This window comes from Mus musculus, chromosome 12 (genome assembly GCF_000001635.26).
Source record: "Mus musculus strain C57BL/6J chromosome 12, GRCm38.p6 C57BL/6J".
Taxonomy (NCBI): domain Eukaryota; kingdom Metazoa; phylum Chordata; class Mammalia; order Rodentia; family Muridae; genus Mus; species Mus musculus.
The window spans coordinates 40,314,317-40,326,994 of NC_000078.6; the positions used below are offsets into that span (position 1 = coordinate 40,314,317).

At 40.9% G+C, this 12,678-nt stretch overlaps 1 protein-coding gene across 2 annotated transcripts in view; it reads right to left on the minus strand.

Moving 5' to 3' along the window:
• Nucleotides 1–729: 729 nt before the first annotated feature.
• Nucleotides 730–12,678, minus strand: part of Zfp277 (zinc finger protein 277) — a 130,745-nt gene continuing 118,796 nt past the window's right edge. For both annotated transcript variants that reach the window (NM_178845.3, NM_172575.3), the window contains 5 exons: nucleotides 8,214–8,281; nucleotides 6,286–6,382; nucleotides 4,219–4,261; nucleotides 2,775–2,949; nucleotides 730–1,587 (listed from right to left, as the gene is read on the minus strand). In NM_178845.3, coding sequence (NP_849173.2) covers nucleotides 1,401–1,587; nucleotides 2,775–2,949; nucleotides 4,219–4,261; nucleotides 6,286–6,382; nucleotides 8,214–8,281 — 570 coding nt within the window. In that variant the 3' untranslated portion in view covers nucleotides 730–1,400. The remainder of the gene's footprint in view (nucleotides 1,588–2,774; nucleotides 2,950–4,218; nucleotides 4,262–6,285; nucleotides 6,383–8,213; nucleotides 8,282–12,678) is intronic.

The window sequence follows — 12,678 nt, forward strand, 5'->3', positions numbered from 1 at the left end:
GACATTACAGTACCACCATCAAAATCTGTAAATTAATGGCAGTGTTTTGATGGTTAATACTGTCAATGTGATAGGATCAAGGATCCCCAAGGAGACAAACCTCTGAGACAGCTGTGAGGTAGGAGAACCCATTCTAAAGGTGCGTGATGCCACCGCCTGGGCTAGAGTCCCAGATTAAAGGGAAAGCCAGTCCTCACCAGTTTCAGCAGGACCAGCCACCTCCTGCTGTAGCTGCCATGCTTTCTTCGCCTCAAAGACTGTTCCCCAAACCTGTGAGCCAAAATAAGTCCCCCTTTCCTTAAGCTGCTTTTTGTCAGGCTTTTGGTCATAACAAGCAGAAGAACTAATGCAAACACCATACTGTGTACAGAATGTGTCAAGCATTTGCAACAATCCCACTGCCTTTCTTGGAAAGTCAGATGCTTACTTCCTGTTCCCCCATCCAACCTACCCAGCACACAGTCTCTAGCCCTCCTTAATGTGGAATACAATTTTAGCTTTCTTTTAAAAATGACCTTGACATTTTTATAAGCGTAAAAGTCAGTTATTCTGCAGACTGTCACTTATCTTAGGTTTGCATGATGTTTATTTTCTGGTAGAAATCTACAAAAGTAATTTTTGTTTTCCTGAGTGCATCTTATAAGTGGTTATACATTACGTGTATCACAGCTGGTACTTGCTATTAGGAGACACTTTTGAGACTATCTGGGAAGAAGTAAAAATGGTATTGGAAAGTTTCTTTTAACTTTATTGAGTGTTATAATACCACTCCAGTTATGTTCATAGACAGTGGTACTTATCTTTGTTACTATTGCTATTATAATATATATCAGGGAAAATGCATACATAGGTACACATATATTTTGGGGAAGAGTAAGGTTAATTACACTATGCCCATTTCTATGGGGTTTGTAACAGGGAAACAATAACGCTGTAATACAATCAGGTTTGGATTATATTTAAATAGTCCAGTTTGTGCATTATCCAGATCTTTGGCCACCTTTCTTTGCTTCAGTGGGTCTTGTTTTAATCATTCACAAGTTCCCAATTTAGTACAGAAATCACACTGAACTCTGTGACTTGATAAATGACAGGCCTGTAGGAAGGAGACTAAACAATGGGTTAAAGTCAGGGTCATCCATTTGAATGTTTGTGACTTGTACGTTCTCCATATTGTAGATAATCATGAGTTTATGAAATAAAATCATCCAAGATAATGACAAAGTTTCTTCAGTCCAAGTATAAAAACAAAATGTTTTATTTTTCTTATTTCTTGAAAAATTTTCATTAACAACAACCATGATTTCAGCCGTGAATAATGCTGTGTGGACAATCAAATCTGAACTTGTCTGTGTCTCACAGGAGAAAACCAGGTGACACTGTGCCTGCAGCAGCTTCTCCTAGTTTTCCAGGCACCCCTGGAGTAGCAATTGGTTGAGAACACTGCTCTGTTTTAAAGCACACAGTCTGGACGTATCTTCACTGATGACGGGGACATTTTCCGTTTGCTCTTGAGCTGTTAGGTCACTTTCACTGTCAGACAGTGTACACAGGAGAGTGTCATTCTCATAGGTGGGGAAATAATACCTGAAAGTAACCACAGATACACTGAATAACCAAATGAGCACAATTCATGAAAAATGTCGAGGCAGTGGCGGCACACAGCACGGCTTGTGCCATGTCCCCTGATGACACTCTAATAAGCTGCAAGGGCTGGGCTGGGAGACACCTCTGTTGATTTTCCTCTGACCCTTCCTGTCTGACACAAGCCTGATGTGAGTCTTGCTAGTGGGCCACTCAGCTCAGTCTCTATCATGATAGGAAACATTAGCTGGACAGATAACCTGGTCCAGTACTGTGCTGTTCTGTTATCAGCCAAAAAACAGAACCCCCTTTATTTACTCAAAGTAGGGTCCATAAAAAATTTTAACTGAGCTGAAAATAGTTATTTATTTTTTTCAAAAGTAAAAATTTCAAATACCCAACAAAGCCACAACCATGTTCCTCCATCTCTAGTTTCTATGAGGACTAAGTCCAGAGTACCAGGTCAATAGAGGGCTGACCTTGGCCTTCGTAAATGGGAAGTCTTCCAAACAAGGAAAACCAGAGGTTTTTTTGGTTAGAGTTCTGTGGAGGCCTAATTTAACATTCTCTGAGGATACTGAAAAATTAGGTAGCCAGCCAGCATCCCACTCCCTCCACTGAAGTCAACAAAAATGATGTGAGACCCACCATAGATGGACTAGACTGGCAAATGACACTTGAGAAATTTGACATCGCTTTTTTCAAAAAGTTCGTGTCAGAGAATGAATGCTTAATGTTTCAAAAGTGCCAATATGGAAAATGTACACTAGAAGATCTGTGATGTGCATGCCATTGACATACTAATTTATCTGAATGATATAATTAGGACACAAATGCAGCCATATAGCTATGCATTTTATTACTACTTGCAATAGCAAAAAGGTAAAAGCTAACCTAACAAGTTAGGGTATAGTAGTCAATGGCATATGTGACAGCCATTTAAAAAGATGGAACGCACAAGCATGGGATGTGGAAAGGTGCTTAAAACATTTTGCTAATAAAATATAATTTAAAAGTCTGTATCTACTTCTATACCAAACTAGCCAATTCAGATTCCAAAAAAGTTATATAAACATCTCTCTCTCTCACACACACACATTTATACTTGGTTCCATATGTGTGTATACATTTAAAGCAGTTAAATAAAGGGACACAATTTGGAGGTTCACGTTCACTTCAGCAAGACTTACTCCAGTTGATCCCATGTCTTCCTGTCAGGAAGCAGTGAGGTGTGTTTAGTGTCTTCCATGTGAGTCCTTAAATCTGCTTTGGATTTGAACTTTACATGGCAACTGTAGCACTTGCATTGGTGAACTTGCCTTCTAATGAAATTGACCAGCTTCACTTGCTGATAGAAATTTAATCCTGCAAACCATTAGACAACCTTTAGTATTATTTATGCATTGTCAGTAATTAATTTTCTTTAAAATTTTTTAAAATGTATTTTAAACTGATATATAAAAACTTAAATATTTGCATGATATCATGTGATATCTTAAGATCTATAATTCTACAATATTTACCAACTTTATGTTGAAAACATGGAAAATTGTTTGTTATAATTTCTTACAGGAAACACTTATCCTAGTTAACCAACCTGAAAACATGGAACAATTAAAATACAATAATGGACACCAATATAGAGCGTACATGCTGTGGTCTACGCTCACCACTTTTTAATGTCTTAGTACATTTCATCTTCCAAACCATCATCACCTAGGTAGAATCATTACATCAACATTATTCACTAGGAAACTGTTCAAGATCTCACAGCTGGGAAATGGTGGTGCCACAATCTCACACCAGGCTGGTGGTTCTGTGGCCTACAGTCCTGACTAGCACACAAATTGTGTGTCTAACACATATGCATGTCTGTAAGAGTAGCAAAGCGAAGTCACATATCCAGGAGCCCAGTATATTAGACCCACTAGGAAGTTAGTAATTTATGTCGCAACACTGCCAACCCTTCCATGGAAGTCACCCTGAGAGTTATACAACTGGTCACATCTGTAATAATGCATAGTAGGTATTCTGCCAAGCACTGCAGTATGTATCGTTGAACACACAGTTCACAGTTTTCTGCCCTGAGCCCTAGTGTTATATACATAGTACATAACAGACACTACTGTTATGTGAGTTCAGGAACTAGAGCTCTTATTTGGGTGTGGTAGTGCACATCTTTGATCTCAGTACTCAGAAGGCAAAGGCAGGCAAATCTCTGTGTGTTTGAGGCCTGCCTGATCGACAGCAAATTCTAGGTCATATAAAAACCAGGGCTGCATAATGAATGAAGCTGTTTAAAAAACAAAACAAATAAATGAATTATACTAAAAAGCTCCAAGCCTCAAGCTACCTGTGCTCTTTCTGCGAGCCTCTTTTTGCATTTTATTAAGGTGCTCATATATGTAGAAGAGCAGATGAACAGTATGTGAAATTAAACAAAAGAAGTAAACCGTTGAAGATCAGAATTCAGAATGGCCTGGAATCATCGCTTTAGTGAATTTAGGAACATCTCTACAGAGATGGCTCACGTGACTGCAGCCCTCAGTCATGGCTAAAGGACACAGGCATCACTTATAGGATGGTTGATAAAAAGTGCAGTGTCATAGAAAATAACTTCCCAACCAAACTTACCAAGCTCTGACTTTATTCTGAGGAGATCAAACTCATGTGTGTCCTAAAAAAAGGGAAGGAGTATATTTGTAAGCATATGAATTATTTAATCTTTCAGGCTAAAGCTATAAACAGACATCTGATTCACAGGGGCTTGAGTATATAGAAGCAGTCAGAATTCATCATCTTCTGCTTTTGAGATCTTCTAATTCTAACTACCTTCCTCCATGGTCAGCAGTTCTTTAAAGCACAACCCAAAGCATCAATCATTTGAAATGTTCTAATTAGTTACAGCTTATTGCAGTTTTGACAATTTACATGTCTGAAATATCTAGCCTGATAAAAGTGTATGCTAAATTGTGATTCTTGCATGCGGGGCATCTGGACCACAATTACAGGAGGTTTTAAAGAGCCATAAGCAAGTGATGGTTCACATAGCTAGGTGTGTGTGTGTGTGTTTCTTCAGTTCCACTTTCATATCAACTATGCTTTCTTTGGACTGCCACAGTACAGAGACTTATGGCCTTCTGCTTGTCCCCTTTCTCCAGCTGCCCGTATAAATATTCAAACCTCACAGAAAAAATATCTTGGCCCCCATGTCAGCATTTTGTGCAGATGCAGGATGCTCAGGAGTTCATGACATGCTACCAACAAGAGTGACTGAGCAGGACCAATGATCCTTGTGGGGATATCAAAAATGTTTCCCCTACATGGTGATATATCTATAAATGGCCATATATACATCCTACTGGTACCCCAATATAGACAGATTCATAAGAATATATGCCCATTGTCTTTCTAGCTCTGCCCAGGTCCTTATTTTGCTGAACTAAGAAGAGTATTTCTGAATGAGGAGGACTGAAGGTGACTGAAAGACAGATGACAACTATAGACATAGCTCAGAAGACAGGAAGAGAATGTCAGAACTCTTCAGAAGTAGTTTATTATTATTATTATTATTATTATTATTATTATTATATTATTATTATTCCCAAGTTGTAATACTGTCATATATCATTATTCTTTTCTTTACCCCAGCATCCAGCTAAGGGTCAGAGCAACACATAGGGAGTATCTTTTGGGTATACTAACGTGAATAAAGGTTCAGAATTGCTAGCTTTATTTTAATATAAACTTGATACCCAGAGGAAAAAGCAGACCAGGTATGTTCTTATGTTTCTTTTCTTCTTTCTGCTTTTTCCTCCTGGAAGTGGCTCTCTATGTCCAGTTTCATTCTTTTTTTTTTTTAAGATTTATATATTTATTATATGTAAGTACACTGTAGCTGACTTCAGACACTCCAGAAAAGGGAGTCAGATCTCGTTACGGGTGGTTGTGAGCCACCATATGGTTGCTGGGATTTGAACTCATGACCTTCAGAAGAGCAGTCAGTGCTCTTATTCACTGAGCCATCTCACCAGCCCCAAGTTTCATTCTTGACCTTTGTGAATAGCAAGACCTCTGTTCTTTCTATCCTAGTCAACAGTACCGTAACAACCAGAAGAAGACCCCAAAACCCATTGTGGCTGCAGATCTCTCAAGTCCTGAGCTACAGTGCTCAGGGAAGCACCTCGAGGGTGGGAGCTATGGCATCTAAGCTGCAGCCCGCTTGGGTCAGTCAATCGTCCTCTACACTGCACCATACTCTCTTCTCCTGCATGGACCTGGCCTAGCTCTTCTGTCTGTACAATGTACTTTCAGGACTGGAGGATGTGTGCTTCCTGACTGTTTCCACGCTGAGATTAATGTACCTTGAAAAACAATAACAACAACAACACAATACACCAACAAGCCTTCATGGAGAAAGAAGAAAGCAGAGAGTAGCAAATGCTGCTGCTCAGTTTCTTTCTCCTAACTCAGTTCCGGACCTGGTCCATGGAGCGGTGCCGTCCACATGTAGTGCAGTCACCCACCTAAATGAACCCAGTCAAGGAAAACCCTCAAGCATGCCCAGAGGCTCCTTCCTAGGAGATTCTAGGTCCTGTCAGCTTAACATAAACCACCCCAGTGAGTACATGAGGATCCAGTGAGTACCAGCTCCACACTGTCAGAATGAAAGCAAATTAAAGAGAGGTAAAAGCTTCTCACCTTCATGTGCACATAGAGTTTATCTATTGTCTCCTCTTGCTTTTCACAAAAGAGACACACAGCAGAGACTGGGTACTCCTGCCAATCAGACCAGTCGCTAGGTTAAAAAGAAGACAGAAAGCATGGTCATCTTCTCACTGGAGGTACACTTCATGATGAGCTGTATTAGTGCCGGTTTGCTAGCAAATGCCACCAATCCTGGAGTCTGACATTTTGGGAAAGACTGCCACATCCCATTAGGACTTTGAGAAACAGGGTCTGGAATACCAAGTATGAGATGACTAGAAACAGCCAGTAGGTGCTGCCCCATTGTCCCTGTTTGCCATTCACTTGAACAATGACTTGAGAACGGAAGTGCTGTGATATTTTCCAGAGACAGAGAAATTTAACTCCAAAAGGACACCAACCAAGAGATGGGATGTTCTCCTATTAGTCAAAGCGCTAAATACACAGGATGTGAGCTGAGGTGCTTCTACTGTACTTCAGCATGGTGGACTGTGTTTTTTGTTTTCTTTTAACAAAGCCTACACATATATTTCAAGAGGGAAACACTGGTTATTTTAAATGGGGCAAATGTTACATCTCATGGTAGAATGATAACTCAAAAAGTGTGCATGGCTGGAGAGATGACTCAGAGGTTAAGAGCACGTACTGTTTTTATATAAGACTTGAGTTTGGTTCCCAGCACCCATGTTGGGCAGCTCACAACCCCAGCCCTGAAGCTATTTTGGGAATTGTGGGATCTCGCTGGCCAACTTAGGGTCAGGGAGCCAGGGAGAGGTTGTACCTGATCAGGCTCTGGCCTAAGGCCCCTGCTTTTTTATCTGAAGATGGGAAGGTTACGTTGTAAGCGCCATCAGCAGTGATGGAATCCAGCTTCCACGGCTACGCAGCCACGGAGCCATTAGCCCAAATGAAAGCCTTCTCTTCTTCCGTGGCCTCTTGTCAGATCCTTAGAGTGCAGTGATAGGAAAGCCCTGTAAAGAGCTGTGCTGCACATACTATAGTGCTCACATACCATAGCGCTGAAATATTGTCCCCAGACCTTGCAATGCACTCTCACTTGCTGAAATCTCTGCAGTCAAAGTACAGATATGGCCACACGCAGCTGCAAGGAAGGCTGTGGAAGTCTTTTACTTACATGCCAGAAAGCATCCTGATAATTATCAGGTTTTTATTACTAAGGAAGTAGTAGAGAACGGGCACTGACAGAGACAACTGGAAATGTCCATTACTGAATGAATAGCGTGTGACGTCTTTTTCAGTGCCATTCCTTCGTAACTGTGATCTGAGACAAGCTGTCTAACCTATCTGCACCGCAGTGTCACTGCCAGACTCATGAACAGTACCGCTTCAAAGGGATGGATTTAAGAATCACATAACAAACTGTCTAACATGAACTAAGTACATAGGATCACTCAGAATACCAGTTTATTTTCTTTATCTAAATTCCTTTTGATGATATTTTTATGTATGGTAGAAAAGAATATGAAGAAATCAGATAGCCTTAGTGGGATTTCTGTCTTTACTGTTGCATCTTCAGCAGGTATTTGTCTAAGACACTGACGATACACATCTGTATTATCTTAACATAAGTTCTGTGTTTGTATGTCCCTATCTCTGTATGAAAAAGTAGAAAGTAAAATAAAGCAAGACAAAAAAAACCAAACAAACCAATAAACAGCAAAACAAAAAACAATCCAAAACCCCCACTAATCTCACCCAAAAGTATCTTTAGTGATTTTTATGGGAAAATTATTTTTATTTAAAAACCCTGCTATTTTCATGAAAGGGTGCATGGCTCAGAGTCTTTCTTTTTATTCTCCCTCGTTGGAATGGTAATTACAGCCCAAATGAAAGACTCATCTGCCTGCTCTCCGTCCGTCCGACACTCTAATTAACCGGCAGCAGAGCGGTTGGTGCCTTACTCTTCCTGAAGGTCCAGCAGCTCGCGGTCGTCTTCTGACTGCACCTCTTCCCATGACTTCCCGAGTTCCTTTGTAGAAAGAATGCAGAGTTCAGACAGAGTAAAGAGGAGAGGTGCAAAGAGTGAGAAAACAGGCACCAAACCTAAGTACCACCCCCACCAAGGCAAACCCAGCCCCTCGGGCTTCGCAGCAGTGCGAGTAAGATATGTTTACAAATTTATTGCTGTGATTGAGGTGAATAAATCCTAAAATGCTAAAAATTAAAATAGTAAAAATATTTGTTTCTATAGAAACAGCAGTAGCCTTTTAATCATGTTTTTCTTCCCACCCACCACCGTACTTTCTTAAAATCAAATCACTGTTTATCGACCCTTGATATATATATCTTAGAGTTACTTAAGGATATGCACCTTCTTTTCCTTTTGAAGAAGAACTCCTGGAAAAGACTCTGAAATACTGCCTGGCGGCAGGCACAACCACGATGCTCTCATCTGCTGAGTTCACACTTGAGATCCTCACAAATCAAGTTACAATCCCCTCCCTCCAAACATTAACAACCACCACAGCTGCCACCACTGCCACCGCTGGCTGCCACCACTCGATGCAGAGGAAATGCCTCCGTGGATAAAGTACTTGCTGCATAAGTGTGAAAACCAGACTTTGAATCCCCAGAGCCTGCATAAATGCCAGGAGGCATGGGAGTCACCTGTAATCCCAGCACTTGGGAAGCCCACATAGGGGGTTCCTGGGGCCAGCTGGCTAGCAAGACTAGCTGTAATTAGTGAATCCTGGGTTCAGGGAGAAACAGTTTCAATAAATAAAGTGGAAAGTGATGGAGGAGGGTGTTCAACATTAATTTCAGGTGTCTGCATGTTTGTGCATACATACACCAAAAACTACAACAATAGCAACAACAAAAATATCAACACACACACACACACACACACACCTCATAATGTTTTAAGGAATGTTATGATTTTGTATTGGGCTGCATTCTAAATCTCATAACGTTTTAAGGAAGTTTATGGTTTTTGTATTGGGCTGTACTCTTAGCTGCCCTTGGCCGCATGTTTCAGTCTGCAGGTTGGACCCTCTCACACGGACTGCTTCCACTCTTGTTCTCTGTTGGTCTATTCCCAGATAGCAGCCACAGTGATCTTTCTGAAGGGCACTTCTTCACAGCTGGAACACAGTACAGATTTCCTACCATGGTTTACCTATCTCCATGCCCTCCCAGGCCTCTTCTGGATTCTTATATCCTGATGCCCCTTTCTCCCTCAGGATGTCCCAGCCAGGCTGGTCTTCCTGTTGCATCTCTGTGTGGTCACTCTGGTCTCTGCTTGAACACACAACTCAGTCCTCCACTGACTGGTCTGTTTAAAGAAAACTCTTCCAAAGAAGAAGATGTCCCTGGGCATGGCCCAGCCATTGTATCTGTGACCTTACTGTGCTGTGGTTATCTGCTATGATAGCCACAATATGAGGCTCCAAGCCTACTGATACAATTAAGTGTTGTTGAAGAAGCTGTAATTGTAGCCACTAATAAGTTGCTCTAGCTCCAATAGATGATCTCCCACCTATGCTCAGTCAAGAAACTCTTAAGTCATTCGCCATTCACAAAAGGAAGACATAAAAATATAGTGCAGAGAGACTTGGCAGGAAGTAAAGTTCCAGGAAGAGAAAGACGGGAAAGTGACTAAAGTTAGTATATAAATGGACAGAGCTCAAACAACGAAAAGTGAAAGACAACAGCACTCCTATGCCAAGACAGTTTATGTTCCTGCAGGAGCTACAGACACGCATGTGCTTCCTATGTGCTTGCCCTTCCTTTGCTATCCATGTCCTCCCCTTGAATGTCCAAGGATACTTGGCCTTTGTTCCTGGTTACATTTGCCGACTCTGTCCATAGTAGATACTGCGAAGTTTCTTTTTTTTTTTTTTTAATGTAACTTTAAAAATATAAAAATTGAGGTCAATTTAGATCTTATTTCAGAAAGATTTTTGTGAGGTAATTAAACAATGTCTATAAAGCACACGCTGGGTATGAATAGGTATTCAATATCTGTTCAAACCTTTTATCGTTTACAGTTAGTGCCTAAGTTCCACTTTTAGGGACTTTGGTTTGGCAAGTCACAGTGTCGGGAAAATGCCACAGGGACGATTAGGGTGCTTTATTCTGGTCCAGTCAGTTTTCACTTTTTCCTTTGAACTTTTTTTTCTCTTTCTGACCTTTCTTCTCTCACTCAACTCTGCTCACGCAGACAGTATACCAAAGCCGATAGAGGGCTACCACTGAACTTTTCAAGGAGCTGACACAGATCGGGTCAAGCCCAGCCTGGCTGGCTTAAGCACAACTATCCTTCTCACTCACTGTCTTTCTTCTGGAAGCCTGGAAGCAGGATTTTCTCAGTTATGGCCATGCCTCTCCCTAAAATAAAGGCATTCATTTAGCTAATACAGAGAACTATGAGCGCCATTATGCTTTAGCGGGAGCAAGAATATCTGTTGTTTAGCAGCTTAATGAGAGGCTTTGAAACTGTCATTATGAATCAACCAAACGAAGCATAAGCTCAGACATGCTGAGACCCACCATACTGTCGTTAGAGACAGTTAATCTGAACTCTGTCATGTACTTTCTAGAGACACTTCTTTAAATGTGAAGGATTTACAGGACTATACCAACTCCTTAGTCTAGGAGCCTACATCTACATGGCTTTGTATAGTTTAGGACAAAACAATATAAAATAAAAATAAAAGAAAATGAAACAAAACAAAGCAGACCAAATGATAAAGGAAACAGTTTCCTTCATTAAGTCTGGGCTTGAATCATGAGTGCCTTAGGGACATGTGGCTGGAGCCCAGCGAGGTTAAGCAGTTCCTTATACCTGAGGCTAGAGTAGCTGAACTCTTGGTTCTTGTTGATGAGGAAATAAAGCAAGATTTTGGGTAGATGATCCAGACTGCAAAGGAGTTCGATGTGTTTGTAAGTCTGTTACATTCCAATGTGCTTGTAAGTCTGTTATATTCAAAAGACTATAAGTTATTAGAGATGGAAACTATCTCACCTAAGAGGAAGCAAAGCACCAGCCAACTTGCTCAGGTCAGAGGGAAGCTGATAACAGCCTCTTGGTCCCTTATCCTCTCACCTTTGGTGCCTGCCGGAGTGCATCTTGCCAGAGTGTCCTGGAGGTTCTGGAGATGCTAGAAGGGTTTGAAATGCAGCAGGAAGCTCCCTGGTGGGTGGCCGAGTTACTACTGACAGAGTCCACAGAGGAGGTGGCATGCTGATTTGGGACAAGATTCTCATTGAATGTGCTCACAGCAGCCTCCCACTCCAGCCTCTAAACTCTGAGTAGAGTTCTGACAATCCGCCCTGCTCGTCTTCTGTTCTAATCTTCTGCTGTCTGGAAGGTGCTGCAACGTGCATGGACTGCACAAAAGAGACAGAAGGGAACATAGCGCAGACGACCATTACGGCTTTGTCACTTGCCTGCGTCCCCATGAGGAATGAGCCACGGATGTCTCTCACTCTTTTGCTTCTATTTATTTATTTATTTATTTATTTATTTATTTGCTTGCTTGTTTGTTTGTTTGTTTTTTCAAGATGGGGCTTCTCTGTGTAGCCGTGGCTGTCCTGGAACTCACTTTGTAGACCAGGCTGGCCTCGAACTCAGAAATCTGCTTGCCTCTGCCTCCCGAGTGCTGAGATTAAATGCATGTCCCACCACGCCCAGCTTGCTTTTATTTTTAAAAAGTAAGTTTTTATCATTAGTTATCACTTAGGCAAAATTTTAGAGAATTTATTCTTCACGTTAATGACTTGTTCTTCACATTAAATACTGCTCATTAACATGTCTAAATTAGGACTATAATGATGCTGAGAAGCTGCCAGCTCTAATTCTTTTCTTCAGTGATGTATTACTACTATTTGGAATAGTCTCTTACATGCATATCCTACGCATTATGCTTTTTAGTTATTAACAGACTCTTTAAGCACCCTGGGATGTTGTTAATGCTGAGGTGTCTGTACACAATTCTTTAGTTCAGGGTCATCATATATCTCAGGGACTTTATTCCTTTCTTCTGTCCCTTTCAAAGGTGTCTGCATCATTTTTAAGAATGCTAGTACATCAGCATACATCTTATTTTTTGGAATAATTTTCATATTTATTAACTATTTGGAAATCATTACATTCTTGCAGATTAAAACCGGTTATACTTTCTGTAGAAGAGAATAGGCCATCAAAAAATCAACAGTTGTTAAAAAACTCAGCTAAAGAATACAATGGAGGTACCACCATTATCTCAACCGTGTGAATGAATAAAACAGATGCTGTAGATAGCTAGTTTACCCTGGCTCTGTAGACTTGTGGAAATTACTAAACCTCACTAGGCTCCAGTCTCCATATCTATAAAGAAGGCTTTCATACTAATGCCTGTGTCCTGGGAACGTGGTTAAATGATT